Genomic DNA, 24,252 nt, shown 5'->3' on the forward strand with positions numbered 1-24,252 from the left:
GGCTTCCTGCAGGGAACCCGATGCGTGCCTCGATCCCAGGACCCCAGGATCACGACCTGAGTCCAAGGCAGATGCTAAACCACTAAGCCACCCGGGCATCCCTCTGAATATAATTTTTAGTAATTGTCCATAACTGAGTTAGTCATTTTCTTTTTCATTCTAGTGACCTCCCCAGTATTTTTACCAATTAGGAGTTGGTCTGTCTTTCCAAATTACAGACCTATTGCTCTGTGCTCCTGCTACCAATAAGCTCATTCTCCTCAGGTACCACTCAGTTAACGGATCCCGTTGCCCATTGCGGCGGGTGAACCAAAGCTGCTAGATGCTGGTCTGGGTCCCACTTCTGCACTGAGCCAGTGCTCTCCCTCCCTTCGCAAGCGTCACCTCGGAGAAGAAAGATTAGTAAAAGAGAAACATCTGTACCCTGCGGGGGCAGGAGAGCAGGCTGATGGCCTTTGTTCACCCTAGACAAAGTTTAAAAGATAACAACAGGAGATGGGGAGAGAGAGTCTCCCTGAGTGACAACCCAGATATTTTACTCATTATTTACTTCAATGTCAAAAGCTTGAAACCTTATTTTGTCAAAAACTCCCATCGAGTATCTCCCGGACTTGTTATAAGGGTCTGCTCTGCCGGCTGGGATCAGACTGGCTCAGCATTTCTCAGGGACCCCTGTCCTCAGACAACTAACATTCAGTTGAAATGAGCCCCCTTAATTCTACATGGTTCAAGGGAGCCTTTCCTTTGAAAGCAATTAAAGGATTTTGTTTTGTTTTGTTTTTTATGTTGGGGGAGTTTGAAAACATCCAAACAAAATGGGTTTTATAAAGATGGGAGTGGACTTGAGCTGTGACAGCTGCAGAAATTCCTTCCCTATCCTGCACAGAACAGAGTGGCATCTGTGTGAAGTGGCCCCTCAGAGAGGAAAAAGCAAGATCCAGCCTCACACAGTGATGAATAGAGGGGCACAGGCACTTGGCTTTGGGATCGCTGTTCCCTAAAATGAGTGTTGTTCTATTACCATCTTGAGATTCACTGCAACCACATGTAAGGCTTATCACAAGCAATTTGATGTTTATAAAGTACTAAATTTCATAAAAGATAGTATAGCAAGCATGAATCTCAGTTATGCAGGAAATATCTATTTCTTTAAATTAAAACAAACCTGACCCCAGACCCTCAGCCAGCCTGGCTGGCCAAATGTTTGACAGTAGCTCTTGGGTCCCCATTCCAGGGTAAAACCAGAAGCTGGAGCTTATGTGGGATCTGAACAGAGAGGCCTTTCACCTCTCACATGTCCATTTCACAGGCTCCCTGGAGTCCTGTGATTTTGCTACCCCTCTGCCAACCCTGCATCTGGACTCCTCCGGCAAGCCTGGGAGCCCCTGGGCGTCATTGTAGCTTCTCTGGGGTCCTACCAATGCCCGTGGCACTGCCAGGCAGCAGACAGTCACAGACCTCCAACCCTGGCCCTTCTCTGTTTCACTGTTTCCCCCCTCCTCTCATTACCTTCTGGGAAGGGACCACAGTCTCTGGAAGGACCTCTGGGTTTGTGGATACAAAACCAGGAAGGCAAGCATGCTCTTGTCAGCTTTGATTTCTTGCCCTATGATTTAAACATTCCAGAAGGTAGTCAAATTTAACTCAAAATCCCTGTGGAATACAAAAGGTAAAATACAAAAAAGAAATGCTCAAATAAATAAGTTAGTGTGTTAACCCACCTCTGTCAGTTAGGATTAGGTTTTTTTGCATCTAGTGGAAAACTCAAGTGTTTATGATTCAGTTTCTTTCCCCTAAATTACATCTGGGGTAGGCTGCCTGGTGCTCCGTGATGGCTGTCCTGTCTTCCTGCCCTACCCATTGTTTTGGGTTTTTTTGTTTTTGCTTTTGTTTTTGTTTTTTTTTTGCCCTACCCATTGTTAACATGTGATTTCATCTTAAGGTTTTCTCCTTTACCAAGATGACTGCTGCTGGTGGAGTTGGCTGGTTGGTTCATTTGCTTTAATAAAGGGAGAGAGAGGAGTATTCTGGAAGCAAGGTTAGGGAATAAATAGTCTAACAAAATCCTCCTCTAATACCCTGGCATTTGTGGAATATGAAATTTGGAAAACATAATAATATAAAGAAAAAAACATACACCACCCAGAGATTGCCTCTGAAATATCTTGGTGTCTTAACTTGGAGCTATTTTTCAGCATTTATATGTATCAGCAAGGATGATAATAGCTAACATGAACATAGCATTTCCTGTGTGCCCTGCATTGATGAAGGATTTTACCTATATTGATTCATTTAATACTCATAGTGACTCCATAGACCCTCATTTTATAGGTGATAAAACTGAGGCATGGAGATGTCAAGTAAGTCAGATAAGGTGCACAGCTACAAAGTGGTGATGCCAGGGTACAAACCTACACAGCCTAGCTCCAGAGACCTGTTCCTAGTACCACACTGTGCCTCCTAGAGTGGGAGAGTGGGTGGATGGAAGAGTGATGAATGGATGGGTAAATCATAGAGACTGTTCAAGAACACAGAACCCTCTCGAGTTGGTTGGCTATGATTTAAAAAAAAAAAATAGGGATCCCTGGCTGGCGCAGCAGTTTGGCGCCTGCCTTTGGCCCAGGGCGCGATCCTGGAGACCCGGGATCGAATCCCATGTCGGGCTTCCGGTGCATGGAGCCTGCTTCTCCCTCTGCCTGTGTCTCTGCCTCTCTCTCTCTCTCTTTGTGACTATCGTAGATAAATTAAAAATTAAAAAAAAAAATAGTCTCAGTTTGTAGCCCAGTGAATGTGGGACAGTTTTCCAAGTCCTGATAGACAGACACGCATGGAACCCTGTCATCTTATCAGCTCCTGAGAGAATCTCAGGAATTTATACTGAGGAAGCAGAAACTCAAGGAGAGATTTATATGTCAAAATGTATATGATAGCAGCATTTCACAGCAGAAATATTAGAAATAACCTAAATGCCATCAAATAAGGGGAGAGTCAAATGAGTTATAATACATCCATTTATGACATTATATAGCTATTTAAAATGATGTTTTCAAGTAATGTTTAATGATATGGCTAATGGTCATAATATAATTTTTAAAAGGATTCAATACGAACATCAAATGTTAATACTTAGGATGGTATAATTACAGACTATTTTCATTTTCTTCTTTGTATCTTTTTCCAAACCTCTTTAAAAATGTTTTCTTATAACTTCTTTCATCAGAAGATAAAACAGTAATGCTATATAAAAATTAGAACCATAGACTTAATTAAAGAAATGTATTACCAAGAAAAATCATGTAATTTTTTTGTTCCAGGTATACAACAGTAGTTTCAGGTGCACAACAAAGTGATTTGACAAGTCTATACATTATACTATGCTCACCACAAGTGTAGCTACCATCTGTCACCATATAATGCTATTATAATACCATTGACTATATTCCCTTTGCTTTACCTTTTATTCTCCTGATTTATTCATTCTGTAACTAGAATCTGTGTCTCCCACTCCCCTTCACCCATTTTGCTTATCCTCCTACCCCTCCCCTCTGGCAACCATCAGTTTGTTCTCTGTAGTTACAAGTCTGTTTCTGCTTTTTTTTTATTTGTTAATTTTGTGCTTTAGATTCCACATATAAGTGAAATCATATGGCATTTGTCTTTCTCAGTCTAACTTATTTCACTTACCGAACTCTCTAGATCCATCCATATTGTAGCAAATGGCAGGATCTCATTCTTCTTATGGCTTAGTAATATCCCAGGGTATGTGTGTGTATACACCACATCTTTTTTATCCATTCATCTATGGATGAACACTTGAGTTGCTTCTGTACTTGGCTGTTATAAATATTGCTACAGTAAACATAGGGGTGCATATTTTTCACCCCCTTAATTTTCTTTGAGGAAATACTCAATAGTGGGATTACTAGGTCATATGGTATTTCTATTTTTAATTTTTTGAGGGACCTCCATATTGTTTTCCACAGTGGCTGCGCCAATTTACATTGCCACCAATAGTGCAAGAGGGTTCCTTTTTCTCCACATCCTTACCGCTTGTTATTTCTGGTCTTTTTGATTCTAGCCATTCTGACAGATACAAGATATTTCATTGTGTTTTGGTTTGCATTTCTCTGATGATTAGTGATGTGGAGCATCTTTTCATGTGTTTGGCATCTGTATCTGTTATTTGGAAAAATGTCTATTCAGGTTCTCTGCCCGTTTTTTAACCAGATTATTTGATTTTTTGGTGTTGAGTTGTGTAAGTTCTTTCTTTCTTTCTTTCTTTCTTTCTTTCTTTCTTTCTTTCTTTCTTTCTTTCTTTCTTTTGTCTTTTTTTTTTAAATTTTTTATTGGTGTTCAATTTACTAACATACAGAATAACCCCCAGTGCCCGTCACCCATTCACTCCCACCCCCCGCCCTCCTCCCCTTCTACCACCCCTAGTTCGTTTCCCAGAGTTAGCAGTCTTTACGTTCTGTCTCCCTTTCTGATATTTCCCACACATTTCTTCTCCCTTCCCTTATATTCCCTTTCACTATTATTTATATTCCCCAAATGAATGAGAACATATAATGTTTGTCCTTCTCCGACTGACTTACTTCACTCAGCATAATACCCTCCAGTTCCATCCACGTTGAAGCAAATGGTGGGTATTTGTCATTTCTAATGGCTGAGGAATATTCCATTGTATACATAAACCACATCTTCTTTATCCATTCATCTTTCGTTGGACACCGAGGCTCCTTCCACAGTTTGGCTATCGTGGCCATTGCTGCAATAAACATCGGGGTGCAGGTGTCCCGGCGTTTCACTGCATCTGTATCTTTGGGGTAAATCCCCAATAGTGCAATTGCTGGGTCATAGGGCAGGTCTATTTTTAACTCTTTGAGGAACCTCCACACAGTTTTCCAGAGTGGCTGCACCAGTTCACATTCCCACCAACAGTGTAAGAGGGTTCCCTTTTCTCCGCATCCCCTCCAACATTTGTTGTTTCCTGCCTTGTTAATTTGCCCCATTCTCACCGGTGTGAGGTGGTATCTCATTGTGGTTTTGATTTGTATTTCCCTGATGGCAAGTGATGCAGAGCATTTTCTCATATGCATGTTGGCCATGTCTGTGTCTTCCTCTGTGAGTTCTTTATATATTTTGGATTTCAACCTGTTATTGGATGTATCATTTGCAAATATCTTTCTCCTATTCAGTAGGTTGCCTTTTTGTTTTGTTGATGGTTTCCTTTGCTGTGTAAAACCTTATTGTTTTGTTGTAGTCCCAATAGTTTATTTTTACTTTTGTTTCCCTTGCCTAAGGAGACATATCTAGAAAAATTTTGCTAAGGACAATGTCAAAGAAATTACTGCCTGTTTTTCTTTTAGGATTTTTATGGTTTCATGTCTCACATTTAGATCTTTCATCCATGTAGAGTTAGTGTAAGGAAATGATCCAGTTTTATTCTGCAGGTAGCTGTCTAGTTTTCCCAGCACCATTTACTGAAGAGACTGTCTTTTCCTCATTGTATATTCTTGCCTTCTTTTTTGTAGATTGACTATTATAAGCATGGCTTTATCTCTGGGATCTCTATTCTGTTCTCTTAATCTATATGTCTATTTATGTGCTGGGACCACATTATTTTGATTACCACAGCTTTGTGGCATATCTTAAAATCTGGGATTATGATACCTTTCTGAAGATTACTTTGACTGTTTGGGGTCTTTTGAGGTTCCATGCCAATCTTGGGATTATTCTGGTTCTGTGAAAAATGCTGTTGGTATTTTGATAGAGATTGCATTGAATTTGTAGATTGTTTTGGGTAGTATGGACATTTTATCAATATGAATGTTTCCAATCCATGAGCACAGGTTATCTTTCCATTTGTTTGTGTCATCTTCAGTTTCTTTTATTAATGTTTTACAGTTTTCAGAGTATAGATCTTTCACCTCCTTGGTTAAGTTTATTGCATGGCATTTCATTCTCTTGGAGGCAATTATAAGAAGAATTTTTTTATTTCTCTTTCTGTGACTTTGTTATTAATATATAGAAATGCAACCAAAAATCATATAATATTATTACAAAGGTTTAGAAAGTTGATAATGTCCAATATTGCTGAGTGGCTACAAAAGTGTTCTTATGCACCATTGCTGGAAAGAAAAATTTCCAGCAAGGAATTATTTGGAAGATATTTGGGCCATATCTATCAAACTTAATATATGTCTTTAGTCTGCTTTAAGGAATTTATCCCACAGATAAACTTGTATACCTACTAAAAGTCATTTCATCATTTCAGGGGTTTTTTTTCATAATTAAGACTACATAAATGACTACACCAAGAGAGCATTAAATAAATCACACTCCAACCATGCCATGGTATAAGCATAATTATTTGAAAAGAATGAGACAAATACGTAAGTGCTAATGTCAAGAGATATGTAGGGGAACCTGGGTGGCTCAGTCAGTTAAGCTAAGCATCTGACTCTTGATTTCAGCTCAGGTCATGATCTTGGGGTCATGAGATCAAGCTCCCACTCACACACACATTCTCTCTCTCAAAATAAAAAGACATAGCTAACATACATTGCTAAGAAAACACGAAGTCACAGTACAACATATGTAGTTTGATCTCATTTGCGACTATATTTCCACATAATACATACAAGGAAGTAAGTCTGCTGGGATGGGGCAGGGACTATTATCCTTATTATTTCTTATATTTTTCAGTATTGTTAAAGATTTTACATAAGTATTTAATGTTTATTTTAAAAAGACACATTAAATTATCCAAGGTATGAAAGAGATATTTCAAGGTCATTCATGCTAATCTTGTATCCAGTCTTTCACTGGTAGCCAATCAAGCAAGTGACCCATCCTTCTGTTCCTGACAGTTAAGAACATCTTAATTATAGAGAGAAAGAATGAACTTTAGTTACAGAACACTGGAAAAAACAAATAGCCAGAATGTGTTAAAGGTCATAGCTCCTATACTGTGTCACTTCAAATTTCTGACACTTCAATGAACTCAATCAGAGGATGAATTTAAAATAGACTATCTGTTCGAGAGGGACATGATAGAGTACAACCTTTCACATTAGAAACAAGTACAGCATGGCATAGTGCAAAAAGCCTGGAGTTTAGGCCCAAAAGACCTTTGCCAATTTCTAACTATTTAACTTTAGGCAAATTAATATTTCCGAGGCAGTTTCCTTACTGGTGAAATAAAGGCAACCAATATAGATTTTATATGTCAAATGAAATAACATATGAGAAGAGATTGGTTCTAAAAATTAGAAAACACTTAATAAATTATAGCTATTGTGTTATTCCCATTATTAACATCACCAGTGAACTATATCTGGCACAGCAAGGAAATGAGCATCTTCCTTAAGGTTGATAGATAATTCTTTTGTTTTATTCTCAAATTTGCCAGCTCCTGTAATATAAGAAATTATCTTCCTAGAAAGAGAGAGACCAGTACCAACAGAGTGCTCCTAACAAGTCTGACAAATTATTTCAGAACTCCACACTTCCAGGACATTGTCACGCCTCCACTAGTGATTTGGGTCTCTGTGTCAGCAGATGCATCAGCTGCCGCCTTTCTTTTCAGCATCTGAGCATGTGCTTGGTTTTTCAAAACATATTCCAAGGTGAATAGTAGTTGGTTTTAAAATTTTTAAGAAGAAATTATTACTGATAACCAAAGATCAAAGCCATTACAAATACTGTTTTTTTGGTTCATAGTCTTAAATATCCCTTTCATCTATGATCCAGGATAGTTAAATACCCAATAATATTGAACTCTGCTTTCTCTTTGCCATGAGAGGAGACCCATCATGTGTCCTTTATCTCTTCCAGAGACTAGAACCAACCCCACCAGGACCTTAAGAGTGTGGAGTGTTCCTCTGGATCATCATGGCAGAAACATATTGCCCATGTCCTGACCAAAGATGTCACTTTTGTTTTTTTTTAAAGATTTATTTATTTATTTGAAAGAGTAAGGGCACAAGCAGGAGGAACAGAGGGAGAGGGAGAGAGAGAATCCTCAAGCAGACTCCCTGATGAGCACAGAGCCTGAGATCATGACCTGAGCCAAAACCAAGAGTTGGCCTCTGAACTGACTGAGCACCCAGGTACCCCAAGGATATAATTTTTAAATCCCACTCTCAACCCCCCCTTTTATAAATGCACCTCAGCCTAGGATCACAAAGTGCCTTCAGTAAAAAAAATCTCTCCTAGCAGCTGCAGAGTTCTTAGAGGAAGGCAGAGGTCATGCCTAACATTGACTGAGTAAAGTGATTTTATTGGAATAACATATATACTTACTCCCACCAAAGGATGTTTATACAGTTCTCAAACAAAGCAAAAATCTTGAAGATTTTTCAAATTCAAAAGCTTCTTTGGCCCACATCCTCTTGCTAGCACATTCATTAAGAAATCCACAGGGACGTAGGTAACCATTCCAGTTACAAATTTATATTTCCAATGTATTTGCCTGTTAGTTTTGAAAACTGCATTTCATATAAGACGTACATTTTTGGTCAAAGGATAATTTTAACCATATGAAGAGTATATGGATATAGGTCATTTGCATGCATATATTTCAGATGGTCTGTTTCAGCCACATTTCTAAATCTAGCATCAGAGTGTTTGCAGGACCAAGTAGAGCATTGAGGCTGACATAGGACCAGATGAAGAGAAGCTGACCTGTGAAATTTTTGTCACCCCACATTTCTCCGTGAAAAGTTTGAATAAGGCACCAATTCTCTCTGGCTGAAAGAGCCCATCTTTAAAGGTCATCTAGAAGATGTAGTTTGTAGTTTGTTTTTATTTCAATTAATTTATATAAAGCACAAGGAGCCCTTCAAAAAATGACTATGTATATGCACACACACACACACATTCCCTCATTTTATGTATACACACACACATAAAGGAATAGCTATTGGTTCTTCCCTCATTTTTTTCTCAACACCTTAATAAGGTTTTCATTTTTTGAAGGGCACCTTGTGCTTTATATAAATTCATATATATATATATTTTTTAAATCTGTTTCCTCATTTAAGAATTGTATTAAAATTTATTGAGATAAAGTTCACATAACATATAATTTGCCTATTTAGAGTATACAATTCAATGATTTTGATATATTACATTATCATTTGTTTTAATTGGGATAAAAACACACATAAAACTTAAAATTTGCCATTTTTACTACTTTTATGTGTACAATTCAATGGAACTCACTACATCCACCATGTTGTACAAACATCACTACTTACAAAACTTTTTATTTTTTATCATCCCAAAGAGAAAGTCTTCTCCCCAGCCCCTGGAAAATTCTAATCTACTTTCTGTGTCTATACATTTGTCTCTTCTTGCCTGTACCTCACATAGGTGGATCATATGATATTTGTCATTTTGTGCCAGGCTTATTTTACTCAGCATGTTTGCAAGGCTCATCCATGGTGTAGCATGTATAAGAACTCCATGGTATGTACCATATTTTGTTTATCCATTCATCTGTTGATCGACACTTCGGTTGTCTCCATATTTTGGCAATTGTGAATAATACAGCAGTGAAATTGGCACACCAAGATCATTCTGGGAAGTGGGAAGAACAAATGCGAAGGCCTTGAGGCAGGCCCAGTCTTGGTGTGGTCTAAGGAGCAGCAGAGGTCCAGGTGGCTGTGGGGAGTGAGGAAAGAAGAGGGGAAGTCAAGGTTTTATTATATTGTGATGGAAAGTTGTCAGAGACTTTGATCAGGAGATGGACACAGTTGATTATTTTGCCTACTTATAGGTGAAGAAGCTGAGACTTAGGGGATCTGAGCAATTTTTACCAAAGTAGCTTATGAGTAACTCATCAAGATTTGCCCAAATGGATTCACTCTGGAGCGCATGCGCCTCCCCATCCAGCTGGGGTGTGTTTCTGACCCTCCCAATACTCCTTGCTGGCTGTAGTTGCTTTCCAGGAGTGTCCTATAAGATGTATGCTCCTATCCCTAGGATTGGGTCAGGGACACTCCATAAGCCAGTCTTGCCAGGCACCTTGTTTGCAACTCCAGAGGTTTCTTAACTTTCTCCTGTAGGCATGATGCACTCTCCCGGATTTGATGGGAGTGGCAGCCTCAGCTTGCAGATGCTGATGAATGCAGACAGCCTATACACAGCAGCACACTGTGCTCTACTGCTCAACCTGAAGCTCTCCCACGGCGACTACTACCGAAAGCGCCCCACCCTGGCATCCGGCATGATGGTGAGTGTGTGGTCTCTGTTCAGACCCTCCAAGGGCAAGTGGCTGGCAAGCCGAGCATCAAGGACCTGGGAGGGATAGTGTGGAATGGGCAATGCCTGTGGGGCCGCAGAGGGTGGAAGGGGATGCAGTACAATTTGCATAATACTGTGGGCCACATGGCTATCCACCTTGCTCCAGAGAGCCAATGACCCCAAGTGCCTGGGAGTGGCTGCCTGCCAATGGCTGTGATTTCACTCAGTGGCATTGTTAAACACAAATATGTGTAAGCCATATTCAAAACAAGTGATCAGAATATTCAAACATTAGAAGGTATTCAGGGAATGGTCCCCTTTACCTAAAATCAAGGCGTGCTGTTACAAAAACTCTTCATTGTCTTCCAGAATGTACTCAGATCTACTTGTGACCCACTACTAAGCTTACTAGTTGTCAGTAATAAAGCACCTCCTGTAAGCTGTGGAATGAGAATGATGGTGATTATGTTGTGGTTGGCTCCCTTGCTGGACTGAACCCCTCCATGGTCTGCCCTAATATCAGTTCATGAGCCTCAGTCCATGGAACTGCCTGAAGGGCATTAGTCATCATTTGTTTGCTTGATAAATTATAAATTCCCAAGGATAACTGGTGGCTTCATGAGCATAATTCAAGTAGCTCTTGAGCCACACAGGTTTTTTCAGAGAACACATTCCATCTCCGCTGCTCTTAGGGCAGTGAGAGGGAGTTGCTCTATTCATATTTCTGTGCTGTTTCTAATCCCCCCACACATCAAAGACTGAAGCTATGAGACGCAGTGTTCCTAATCCCTTCTACAAGGTGTCTTAAAAATGTATCATAATTAAAAGGAACTTCATGAAGTTTAGGACTTCTTCCCCATCTTGATTACCCCTTCCCTTAAACACCCCCTCACCCTCACCCAAATCAACAAGGTTTTATTTTTCCTTAGAACCCTTGATTCAGATAGGGGACCTGTGAAGGGACGAGGCAGCAGAGGAACCTGTCCATTTGCAGGGGATCCTCTCTGGTCACCTTCTCCTGTGATCCTCTCTGTAGAAGGAGTTCATGAAGCAGGTGCAGACCAGCGGGGTGCTGATGGTCTTCTCCCAGGCCTGGATTGAGGAGCTCTACCATCAGGTGCTTGAGAGAAATATGCTGGGAGAGGCTGGCTACTGGGGCAGCCCAGAGGATAACAGCCTGCCCCTCATCACCATGCTGACAGGTCAGTAGCTCCTCACACAGCTCTGGGGTACTTGGTGGGGAGGGAAGGCTGACATCCCAGAGCCCCTTTTGGAGAAGCCAGCCCTGAAATGACACCCACAAAGCCTCCCTGGCAGCCAGTAATAGTGCCAGGGAAGTGTCATGAATTCACCTAATAGGAATGTTCTGTTTTTCATGTGAGACCCTGGAGGGCTCACTATGCCCCATTAGATAAGGACTTTTTATAGCACCTGTGTCTGTCAAGGTGAAACTATAAGCCTCTCCTAAGGATATGAAGTATTTTCTGGGCATAAAGCCCAGAATTATTCCTGGAAGCTCTCACATGCTAATAGATAATCCTATATCATTCAGTGCTCCTGAATTTGCCAGAAATGTAAAATGCTTCATTTTAAACTTGGCTTCCTTCCCATTTCCTATTCACATCAGAGGTCCTCTCTTCTCTTCCTGGCTATATAAGAATTAAAAAATAATGCCAAATTGTTGCCCAGCATCTTTGTCTTCAGTGTCCAGAGTTTTTAAAATCCCGTTTATTAGAAATTTTACATGAGAGCATAAAGAGCACTATGGGGTGTGGCCATGAAGCAGGTTTTTGTTTTTTTGTTTTCATGGGATTTTTGGTGAAAACAGTCATTCATGGCTTTTTATGGCTTAACTACAATGTTAGGTGAAGACCAAGGAGTGCTCAAGACTTTGGTCATCGTAGCCTTCGTATATTAGGTCCAGACTTGTGTTGTGTTTGATCTGAGTTCCCAGACTGATTTCTTTTTTTTTTTTTTAAAGATTTTATTTATTTATGTATTTATTCATGAGACACACACAGAGAGAGAGAGAGAGAGAGAGGCAGAGGGAGAAGCAGGCTCCATGCAGGGAGACTGACGTGGGACTCGATCCCGGGTCTCCAGGATCGGGCCCTGGGCTGAAGGCGGCACTAAACCGCTGAGCCACCTGGGCTGCCCTCCAGACTGATTACTGATCTGAGTTATCATCTCATGGCTCCGGCCGACAGGATATGTAGGGCACAACCCTATGCCAGATACCTTCCCTGTCCTCTCTGTCATGCCATGTGTCCACATGGCTCTGTGCCAGGCAAGGCACACAGGCAGGAGCATGGCTGGACCAGGGCAGGACAGTCTGGGGAGGAGGCAGATTCCAAAGGGAATGTTATATAACCTACGGCTGGTATCAGGGGGCTCTTATGAAGGTGGCAGAGTAGACTACAGACAGGTAGACAGTAGACTACTGACCCCAACAATAGTGAGGTCTGACCACAGCAGGCAGAGCTGTAGTCATTGGCTGGCATTTGGAGTCTTGGTTCTAGAACTAGGATGCAACTGGGAGAAGCAAGACTAAGGTCCTTAACTTTGGGGATCATGATCACCGGACAGATGACCAATTTGTATCTGATTAATCATGATAACTTTTACATCCATTTGAAGTGCAGGATTTCATCAGTGTGTGAGATATTTATTCAGTCATCCTGTAAGTAGTGCGTGGTTTCCATCTGTCCTTGTAAAATCCCTCCAATAGGGATTGAGGGTACTGCCCAGAACTTAAAGAGCCTTGGAATTTGGATAAGGATCCTAACATGCCAGCTTTAATTTTCAAATACCACAGTTTCTGCCAAAGTTAATGTCTGTGAACCTCTTACCTGAACCTTAACAAAGGGAGTCATTGGATAATTATAAAAATGAGCAAATAACAGGCCATTCATGGGGCCACATGCATCATGCGATCCTGTGCATCAGCCACCTCTTTATCATGGAACTGTAAGCTCAGTCACTACATCCAGGAGAGAGTTCTCTAATTAGATATAAAGTTATAAACATAGGCTTTTTCATACGAATTCTACAAAATAAAATTCTGTGATTCTTTGTAGCAAAATCGAGGTTTGAAATGGCAAATAAACTTGAGCAGCAGTTAACCTGGGGTTTGGAAGCTTCCATCTGATCTTTTCATCATGATAAGGTGTAGCAACCTTATCAACGTTGTACAAACTCTGGCCATTCCTGAGGTCATGTAACAGTGTTCTATAGAACTGTGGGATTTTAGCACTTAGATAAACTTTGTATTACTTGAATTCATCAGTCCTTCACCTAGCATATAGGAAACATCATAACTTTCAGAAATGGCGATTTCTGTTGAATAGTATAAGACCATTTGACTGAAAGTCAAATTAATGTCAATGAAACTGCCCTGTTCCCACTTTGGTAGCCATTGAGATTTCTCCCTGCTTTTGTTCTCCAGTTTTGTTAAGATATAATTGACATATAACATAGTAGTCCAGGGCGAACAACATGATGACTTAATGATATGGTGTGTGTGTGTGTGTGTGTGTGTGTCCGTCCATGTGTGTTATTGCAAAATGATCACCATGATAAGTTTAGTTAATGTCAGTCACCTTACACCTTAAAAATTACAAATTGTAACACCTTACAGTTACAATTTTCTTGTAATGAGAACTTTTAAGATCTACTGTCTTTGTAATTGTCAAAGAGATATGTTGCCAGAAGTCTCTAGGCTTCTTGGACTTCCTGTAAGAAGCAAAGATCTAATTAAATAAATTTCAAACACCATACAGAGAAGTCTCATCCTGTTGGTGAGGATCAAGCTGTACAGTCAAGGAATAAACTTTGGCTACCCTCTTTTACCATTCCCTCCTGGCTATGTTAGTTGCATTCAAGTACATATGCTCCAATTCCATGGTCACTTTTCCAATGGTTCTTTCCTTTCCACTGAGGCATCGAGGCCCAGAGGATGCAGTATAACCCAGGACTGCAAGGCTACTTAATTCAGAGCTAAGACTTCTCAATCCCAGGCCAGCCTCTTCTTGCCAGTATATTAAGAAATGGTTCATTGAGCTAATGCCAGAGATGAGAGTTTGTTTTAACAAAAATTCAAATGAAGGAGAATTAAGATTCCTTTATTGAGCTGGATAGTGTGTGTGGTGTCATGGAAAGAGGCCCAAATGGGAGTCAAAAGATATGATACTAAATTTCTTATAAATAAGAAATATTTATTTCTTTCTCAATGAAATAGGAAAAATAATACCTACCCTGCTTACCTACTTAGAGCTGTCAGGAAGATCTAAATGTGAAAACACTTTGTAAATTTAAGGTATTATTATCAAGTGATTATTATACTTTGGAATCGGATTATGTGGCTATCTGACCAAAGAGATCTTAGTCTCTTCTTCATTCTTATGGGGAAATTCTGAAAGAGAAATCCATCTTGGAGCAACTTTCACATATAAAATTTGGGAATAATGCCCCTTTTCTGGAGAAAAGGAATATTCAGACATCAAAATGTTCTAAATCAATAGATTTTCTAACAACAGATATAGTAGAGTTTATTTTCTTTTTTTAAATAAAAAATATACAATGGCCTAACAGAAGAATGTTCTAATAATGAAAGAAAACTGGACTGGAAGAATAAAACAAAAATTTTAACATTCTGATAAAAGATTATTACATACTCAGTACAAAATATATCCAATGGATGTTTGGTGGGGCGGTGGGGAATGAATATTGTGGTGGCCATTTGTTTGTTTTTGACTGGAGTGTTCTAATCAGGGAAAACCTTGCTCTTTTTTCATGGCAGACATTGATGGCTTAGAGAGCAGTGCGATTGGGGGCCAGTTGATGGCCTCAGCATCTACCGAGTCTCCTTTCACTCAAGGCAGGAGAATTGATGACTCTACAGTGGCAGGTAATGAGTTGGGTCTTGAGTTTATGGATATACATACATCAGATATGTTACCAGCAATTAAATCACTAAGTGGCAGCCTTCTGGGCTGACATAAATGAACATTTAACATTATATCCTGGTAGAAGAAGTGCCTGATGAAAGTTACTTAGCAACATCCAGCTGATGATGCAACATTCATTATTTATAAACACGAAGTAAAATGTAATCCAATATCCAATAACTTCTCTTTCCCATAGTAGAATTGCTTACAGCTCAGTATTGCTACTTTGATGGTCAGAAGATCCCAGGCCATTCTCTGCCCAGTCTTTTTTGCCTCCGACAAGTGATCCATGCCCCTTCACGTTCTAGGTGTGGCATTTGCTCGCTATATTCTGGTGGGTTGCTGGAAGAACCTGATCGATACTCTATCAACCCCCCTGACTGGCCGAATGGCAGGAAGCTCCAAAGGGTTGGCCTTCATTCTGGGAGCTGAAGGCATCAAAGAGCAGAACCAAAAGGAACGTGATGCCATCTGCATGAGCCTCGACGGGCTGCGGAAAGCAGCACGGCTGAGCTGTGCTCTAGGTACTGAAGGGAATAACATTCCCTGACCCACAGCCTGCGGCGGGGGAGGGGAGTTCCCTGGGGAACACCCTGGGGATGGCCCCAGTGGGAAACAAGTCTTTTGGAAAGGCCCTTCTTGGTAGCTGGTTAGAGTGGTGATCATGTCTCATCTCTAAAGGAGTTGCAGCTAACTGTGCCTCAGCCCTTGCCCAGATGGCGGCTGCCTCCTGTGTCCAGGAAGAAAAAGAGGAAAAGGAAGTCCAAGAACCCAGTGATGCCATAGCACAAGGTAATGCTGAAGGGCCAGAGTCCACCTGGCTCATTACATGCAGTCTACACACGCCCCCACATGTGAGCAGACACCTATACCTGTGCCTCGTGCGACGCACAGCATGTCTACTGCTGATCACAGAATGCCAGGCTGGGTCCCAGGCTGGGCTCTCTTTTACATGGCTGCCCCCATAGAGTCCCTACAGTAGATCCCTCTGGAGGCAAGAGACATACTAGCCCTAGCGACTAGAAAAGTGCTCTTGGCTTCTAACAGGAGTCCTACAGGACACCAGGGGCCCACCTGGCTGAGCTGTTCAGATTTCTGTCATCATCTGGCCACTTGTTTTGGCACTTCACAGAGTATACATCTGAGGAGCTCCAGGTCCTAGTGGGAAAAGGCAGAGTAGCCAGTTTTTTTGGAATAGGGAAATCAAATGGTGGAAGAAAAACTTTGTCCTTGTAAGAGAAAAACCTGAGCATCATGAACTCTGGAAAGAGTTGATTTTTAACTTGCTAAAATCAGTTGGCCAATGAAGTGGATGATGATCTAGTATATATGCTTAATATGCACAACCATGAATTCCATTAAAAATCCTTACATTTAAAGTTCTTAAAAAATTATAAAGCCAAAACTGATGTTCAAATTATATACAGACAAAAAATAAAATCAGTATCACATCCATGAGACAAAATGATGCTTTGCCGAACTCCGTTTGCCTCTTACAACAGGAGTATGGTTTGGCATCCCCTGAAGTGCACGTGCTGTGTTTCTGGGTCCTGGACCACCCTTCACTTATCCCACCAGACCCATCTTCCAATGAATTGAAGCCTCTGTTCATGGAGGATGTTGTCATTTGACATTGCCTTGTCATTTTGCATAATAGACATATTAAGTCACCTTCTGCATCCTTTATCATTAGTCATCTATAATTTAAAAAGTATCATTTGACGATGACAAATACAAATGTAAACTCAGGGAGTGAAATGACCTGATGATTTCCAGTTACAAAGCAGTCATCATGTGCTCAGAGCACAGATCCATATGCATTGAATGATCGTCATCATGAACATGTGACATCATATAAACCTCAGAGAACTTGCGGGTTGCCAGGAATTCTCTTATCAATTTGAGTACGGGTTGGGGGGGGGCCTCAGGCACAAAGGGCTTCCACTAGTGTTGGCACATAAAGCTCATCCTCACTGCTCTTAGAACCCACAGGTGGGTCTACAAGGACTGTGCCCACCAGCCGAGGGTCCACCCAACTCTGAAGCAGCAGAGCTGGGCTCACCAGGGTCTGTGCAGCCTGAGGGCTGGGCAGTTTGCACAATGAACCACAGGGACCTGTTACCAAGGAGCTTGCTGCCAGTGACATCAAGTGACATCTGCGGGTTCCCTTTTACTCTTTCATGCCGCCTGTTCTTTCCTTTTCATCCCTTCCCTTCTCCCTCTCTGTCTCCTTCTTGGACCATTACATTAATGAATGTCTTCCTGGCACAGTGAAGCTAAAAGTGGAGCAGAAACTGGAGCAGATCGGGAAGCTACAGGGAGTCTGGCTGCACACCGCCCACGTCCTGTGCATGGATGCAATCCTCAGCGTAGGCCTGGAGATGGGAAGCCACAACCCGGACTGCTGGCCACACGTGTTCAGGTGCACGACAAGATCCCCAAACACCAATCAGTTACAGAATTTACAACACCCGTAAGATGGCAGCAGCAATAGCTCCACAGTCCCCGTGCGGCTAAGACAGCACATCTCCCAGGCATTGACATCTGGGCAGACCTGGGACAGTGAAGCGCTGCCCACGGTGCAGGCATGGGGCTGGTGCCAGCTGTTTCTTCATCCTCCTCAGCATACACCCAATGCCTTGCACCAAGCTCAGTTCTAGCAGAGCAGCAATGGGGCAGTCAGGGGCAGGCCTAGGCACCTAGATCTCAGTTCACTTTGATGCCCTCAAAGCAAATACGGCTATAATGGTCTGTTGTGTTTCAAATAGAGAAGCATACAGACCATTCAAGCATTGAAAAACCCATCTTGAGAGGAACATGTGAAAGAGCCAGTGTGAATCAATCTGGAACAAAATGGGTTTTACTGTGGAGCTTGTAACCTGCTGCTCTTCACTGCTCTCACAAGCAAAACAGGAAAAAAAATGACATAAATTGCATCAGAGTATTTTATATGGAATCAAAAAATTACCCGATTGTAGAACACGAGAGCGAATTATCTGGGATGATCCTTACCTATAACTGGATGACTTCTGTGATCCTGGGCCTCTTAAGAACCATCTCAGTCCCAGGGTCTGTTTGGCACAAATAATTTGGAAGTTGGCAATTACACCCTATGTTGTGATGCTTCTCTGTGCTTACTGTGATTAGGGCACGACCCCAGCACTAGTTACATGGAGCTGTCGAGGCCGGTCAGGACACGGCTGGGCAGAGTCCTTGAGAAAGGGCCTGCTGTGGCTAGGGGGCCTACACACCCATTCTGGGATCCTAAAGAAGCACTTCCTGAGTCCTAATCAGAGCACAGAGAGTGGGGAGAGGGCCCCTTGGGAAAGCTCCCTCGGACAGCCATCATCCAAATAAGCCGGTAGGCTAGACAAGATAGAACTGGATGAGCAGGGCTATTGTTACCCACTTTTCTCCCAGCATGGGATAAGACAATCGAGGCATCCCTACCTCACTTCCAGGTCATCTAGTCCAACTCAAAAAATAATACGGATAGTGAGGGAGGAAAGGGAGAGGTGGCTATAATAAGAGAAGGAAGGAAATTGGGGAGGACTGCAGAACTGCCTGGGTTATCCTTCTCTTACTGTGGGATTTACAGAGCTGGCCTGCGGAGCTACAGCCTAACAGCTGCTTGTCCGTGACTCTGTCTAGGGTCTGTGAATACGTGGGCACGCTGGAGCACACCCATTTCAGCGACGGCACCGCTCAGCCCCCTCTGACCATCAGCCAGCCCCAGAAGGCGTCAGGGGGCTCCGGACTCCTTGGGGACCCAGAATGTGAGGGCTTGGCCCCGGAGCAGAACCTAGAGCCGGAGAGCTCTCTGAGCACAGCCCCTGTCATCCAGCCCCTCTCCATCCAAGAACTGGTCAGAGAAGGCAGCCGAGGCCGGGCCTCCGACTTCCGTGGAGGCAGCCTCATGACAGGGAGCAGTGCCGCCAAGGCTGTGCTCACGCTGTCCACCCAGGCTGACAGGTATGAACGCAGCATGGTCACCACACCTCAAAGGACTGCTCACCATGGAGTGCCAGTGGGCAACATCGCATCCATGTCTCTAGTCTCAAAATCACTTCCAGGCCAACTGGATTTATCATTTAAGCGTCTTTTGATTTTTTTTTTTTTTCAAATATTCTTCTGTCTCCCATCACGCCCCACACTTAAAATGAACTGCTGCCTGTTGACTAAGACCGGAGGCCCTGGAGACAGGCTCCCTAGGGCCAGAGCTCTGCACTTACCCCATGACCTTGGGCAGGTTCAACTCCCTGAACCCTGATTGCCTCACGTAAGATAAGGTCATAAAGTCACCCTCTCCCAGGGTGGCCGTGAGTTAAATTAATTACTACACTCAAAGCATTTAAGCAGAGCTTGATAAATCATAAAACTTCATAATTTTTATGATAGTTAATACCTATAGTCCCACACCCACGTGTGTGATATATTATTTAACCATGTTAAGGTGGAGAGGAAAAAAACATAACCCCAGGCCCAAGTGGTGAGGCTTTCTGATGTTGAAACTGTGGTGAGTCACCAGTAACATGTAGTCCCACCTCATTCCCCTCTCCACACTGGGTCATGGTGTGCTCAGCACTGATGCAGTGAAGTTTATTCAAGGAGAGGGAATGGGGGAGCAGAGCAGCTGTCACTGGAGCACAGAATACCTGAGTTCTTTCCTGACTTTGACACTGACCAACTACAAGGTCATGTCTGTAGAAGTAGTTAGGCTGAGACTCGGTTTCTCCATCTGCTCACTTGGTACAGTAATCTCTTTTTTCCTATTTACCCAAAACGGTGGCTGTGAAAGTGTTTTGGCATCTGGAAAGTAGCATACAGTTGTCAGGTGGGGCATAATATTCACTACTGCTCTCTTACTAGGAACAAGAGAACAAATTGTTAATAAGACCCAGAAACTATAGGATACTAAAATTGGGGCAGCCCCGGTGGCGCAGCGGTTTAGCACCGCCTGCAGCCCAGGGCATGATCCTGGAGACTCTGGATCGAGTCCCACGTCAGGCTCTCTGCATGGAGTCTGCTTCTTCCTCTGCCTGTGTCTCTGCCTCTCTCTCTCTCTCTGCATCTCTATGAGTAAATAAAAATAAAATAAAATAAATTGGAATTACAAAATAGCACGAAAAAAGTCTTTGTTTCAATAATTCGTGAATGCTGAATCCACTAATTCCCATCTTAAAAGCTGTGTGTCTCATATACAAAAGGGACTCCTTATTCAATTTCTGCTGGAGACCCTCTCCCTTGCCCAGCATGTGACAGCCACAGGGCTACTTGCCCTTCTAGTGTGAACTCAGATTTGGAGGGCAGGCAGCAGGATGACCCAAGAGCAGTGGAAGGCTAGCCATATAAACCCACATTTGATGCCAACCTTCTGAATTCCAGTGAGCCTCTGATCCTACTCTTAGCCCTGCTACCTGTGCTCCCCTCTTCCTTCCCAGCTCCTTCTGCGAGAAATCTCTGTGCCCAGCTGAGTTGAAAACAAAAGGAAAGTCCCTTATATTAGGGAATATTTATTCATTTAGTAGATAGTTGCATTCCCACCAAGTCCAGGGCTCTGGATGTATGAGTCAGAGGCAATAAGAAAGCTAGGCCCACCCCCCAGGGGACTTACAGGTTTGGGTGTACTTTCGTTTTGTATCCTCCACGGCCATGCCAAGCATTAGATTCATCAACTTTAGCACAGCAAAAGCCTTGATTAATTTAGTGGGGTTTTTTTTGTTTTTGTTTTTGTTTTGTTTGTTTGTTTTGTGTGTGTGTGTGTGTGTGTTTTGTTTTTTTTGTTTTTGTTTTTGTTTTTTTTGCTATAGCTTAATGAAACTAAAGCTAGTTCTAATGATTCCATTCCCAGTTACTCAGTTTCAGGGAGTGATGTTTTGCCAATTTTCAATGTCTCACTAAATATTTTATGAGTACCTAGTATGGCTGAGCTAAGCCATAGGGAAACAAAGATTTTTATTGTTGTTGTTAATGGTCTGTGCCCTTTAGATTAAAATCTCTTAGTTGGAGCAGACTTGTACACAGTAATAATAGGTATAGAAGTATAACATACATTTCTTTACAATGTTTACACATTTTCGTTAATCACATTTAACAAAATTACCGTAATCATTCTACCACAAAGACTTCATGGAATTGCTTCCAAGTAACAAATCTGTTTCTTTCAGGCTCTTTGAAGATGCTACAGATAAGTTGAACCTGATGGCTTTGGGAGGGTTCCTTTACCAGCTGAAGAAAGCATCACAGTCCCAGCTCTTCCATTCTGTTACAGATACAGTGGATTACTCTCTGGCAATGCCAGGTAATTCTTTCCCTGAAGAGACCATACCATGAGATTAGTAGGAAGCAGCCCAGATCTCCGAAAGCAGCTTGAACGCTTGAATCCATGTTACCGTCACACAGGGTCACCCTGGCTAAGGTCTAGTGCAGACTTGTCATCACTTTTCAGGCATGCAGGGGGTGGAAGCAACATTATTCTGTGTGAACAGAAATGCTGCTATGGCCAGCACTGCACCTGTCACCACCGGAGCCATGCTAGGTGTTCTGTGAAGTTTTGTGCTTGAGAGAAAATTATGTGGCTACTCGAGGTACAGATAGCTTCCCTTGAGGGTAGGACCCCTTCTCCATATCACAGGCCACATCTCTTGCTTTATTCAGTTCAGCCGCTTGCAGAAGCGACTCCTGATTCCACAAGGCGCTGGTGGGAGGGACGAGTGGAAGAGGGAGAAGCCTGCTGCTGCTCTTAGAAAAACTGCTGTCGAGGCATCTCCTATTAATGATAGGTCAATGTCACTGTCTTCACTGATGAGGCCAAGTGAAAAGGCAAGGTCCTCTTGAAGGGAGCAGAGTTACACCAAGCTGCCCAGGGGTCCCGAATGGGTGGCAGATTGCTCACAAATGCAACCATCCATCAGCAGCCAAGGTTGTCATGCCAAAACAGCCAGCCCCTGCCCATGGGTTTGGGCAAAGGCACGGGGAGCCATGTGCTAGGGACACATTGTGGTGGCAGGTTGGATTGTACAGCCTCTTGAGGTCCCATCTTTAAGGATCTGAAGTTCTAAGTGTATATATTTGGTCTTTTGATCCTTACTACAGATTCTGATTTGAGAAACACAGTCTTTTTCCTGATAGTTTTTAATAGACTTTAAAACCTTAGCTATATAAAGCCAACCTCCCAGACCCATCGGACTTCCAGAGCATCCCCGAGTCTAGGGGCAATCTTCAAAGTGTTTTGGATTGGAGAAATCAGCAAGCTCTCGGCTTACAAAAAAGCCATGAGCAGGGTCAGGAAGAGGCAGCAGACCTAAGAAGGAGACATTTGCTTTGGAATGAACCAGACGTGAGTTAAAATGCTGCCTTCACTATTTACCAGCTACATTGTCTTAGGCAAGTTAGTTTACCTGTCTGACATTTAATTTTCTAATCTACAAAATGGCAATAACAACATTTGTTAAAGGTTTGCTTTAAAAAATAAACTGTGATTAAAGACGCATAAAGAACCAGCACAGCTTTTGATACGGAGTAAACATTTGGTAAATGTCAGTGATTATTATTACTGTCATTTTGAAGTTTGATATGGCAAGACTAGTTAGAAAGGAGCATTTCTGATTGGAAGAGTGCAATAGGGACAACTGGGTGGCTTAGTGGTTGAAGCATCTGCCTTCGGCTCAGGGCATGATCCTGGAGTCCCGGGATCAAATCTCACAACAGGTTCCCTGCATAGAGCCTGCTTCTCCCTCTGCCTGTGTCTCTGCCTTTCTCTCTGTGTGTCTCTCATGAATAAATAAATAAATAAAACCTTAATAAAAAAAAAAAGAAGAAGAAGAAGAAGAGTGCAATAGTGATCAGCATTTGGAAGTAGTGTGAGAGAAGCAGTAGGACATGGGCAAGAAGGTGACAAGAGAGAAGACTAAGGTGACAGGGCAAAGGAGTAGCAAAAGATCACCCTAGGCAAAGACTGCCCTGAAGCAAGACGAAGCAGGTTAACAGGCATTTACTGAGTAGAAAGAGGCCTGACCTGCTTAGCAGGGGCTTCGAAGGTGCCATTAAAGATTAGCAACGTGGACGATGAGTGACAACAGTAACGTTAATGGCTACCAGCAGGGGGCGGTTAGTACTTGCCAAGCCCTTCGATAAGCACTTTGTATCACCACATGTAATCCTTAAAGTAACATTAAGAGGTAAGTCCTGTTATCTCTACTTTTATAAGAAATATGGCTTAGAGAGGGAAATCTCTGGTCCAAGATAACCCAGTTCCTAACTGGTGCAGCCAGGAGCTGAGCCCAGACAGTCTGAACTCCCCACCCATCCCACTTAACCACAATACCACTCTCCCTTATCCACAAGCATTGCTCATGCTTGTCACAGTCGGCACTGGGGATGTGGTGGCCAATAGCAGAGGTGTTGAGTGAACCACTTCATCTCTCTTGAATCCAGGGTCCTCTCCTCTCTTGGTTGGCCCACAGTGACTAATCCCACCACTCAGTATTTTCATCCCCTTTGATTTCATCCTCTCTGTGTACTTGAATAGATCAAACTGTTTCTGTGTTTGGGCTTTATGGCTTTTATGGTCTTGCCTTCTTATAGGAGAAGTTAAGTCCACCCATGACCGCAAAAGCGCCCTCCACCTATTCCGCCTTGGGGATGCCATGCTGAGGATCGTGCGGAGCAAGTCGAGGCCACTGTTCCATGTGATGCGCTGCTGGAGCCTTGTGGCCCCACACCTGGTGGAGGTGAGCTTCGGAAAGCAGGGAGCAAACACTCAGAGAGTTCCTGCAGTAGAGCCAGTACCGGGTTTTCCAGGTGGTGTACAAAGAGTACTGTGACCTGGGAGCAATGATGAGGTTTCCATCACCTGGCTACAGACAGCATTGTTCTCCAGTTGTACATCATGGCATTTGGAAAATCACTCCAAAGGGCAGTACCACCTTGGTGTCATCCTGACCCTTTTTCTTTACAATCACATGACTTGGCTAGGTACCTCGTACAGCCGGCTTTTCATTCTTTATGCTTTAGTTTCAACTGAGGCTGGAGTTTCACTTTTAAACCTAATGAT

General features: G+C 42.6%; 1 protein-coding gene across 5 annotated transcripts in view; it reads left to right on the forward strand.

Moving 5' to 3' along the window:
* Nucleotides 1-24,252, forward strand: part of ARFGEF3 (ARFGEF family member 3) — a 176,615-nt gene that overhangs the window by 108,664 nt on the left and 43,699 nt on the right. For all 5 annotated transcript variants that reach the window (XM_072825090.1, XM_072825098.1, XM_072825091.1 and 2 more), the window contains 9 exons: nucleotides 10,074-10,240; nucleotides 11,288-11,453; nucleotides 15,050-15,157; nucleotides 15,506-15,721; nucleotides 15,879-15,989; nucleotides 17,469-17,619; nucleotides 18,849-19,169; nucleotides 21,365-21,498; nucleotides 23,784-23,929. In XM_072825090.1, coding sequence (XP_072681191.1) covers nucleotides 10,074-10,240; nucleotides 11,288-11,453; nucleotides 15,050-15,157; nucleotides 15,506-15,721; nucleotides 15,879-15,989; nucleotides 17,469-17,619; nucleotides 18,849-19,169; nucleotides 21,365-21,498; nucleotides 23,784-23,929 — 1,520 coding nt within the window. The remainder of the gene's footprint in view (nucleotides 1-10,073; nucleotides 10,241-11,287; nucleotides 11,454-15,049; nucleotides 15,158-15,505; nucleotides 15,722-15,878; nucleotides 15,990-17,468; nucleotides 17,620-18,848; nucleotides 19,170-21,364; nucleotides 21,499-23,783; nucleotides 23,930-24,252) is intronic.

This window comes from Canis lupus, chromosome 1 (genome assembly GCF_048164855.1).
Source record: "Canis lupus baileyi chromosome 1, mCanLup2.hap1, whole genome shotgun sequence".
Classification (NCBI taxonomy): domain Eukaryota; kingdom Metazoa; phylum Chordata; class Mammalia; order Carnivora; family Canidae; genus Canis; species Canis lupus.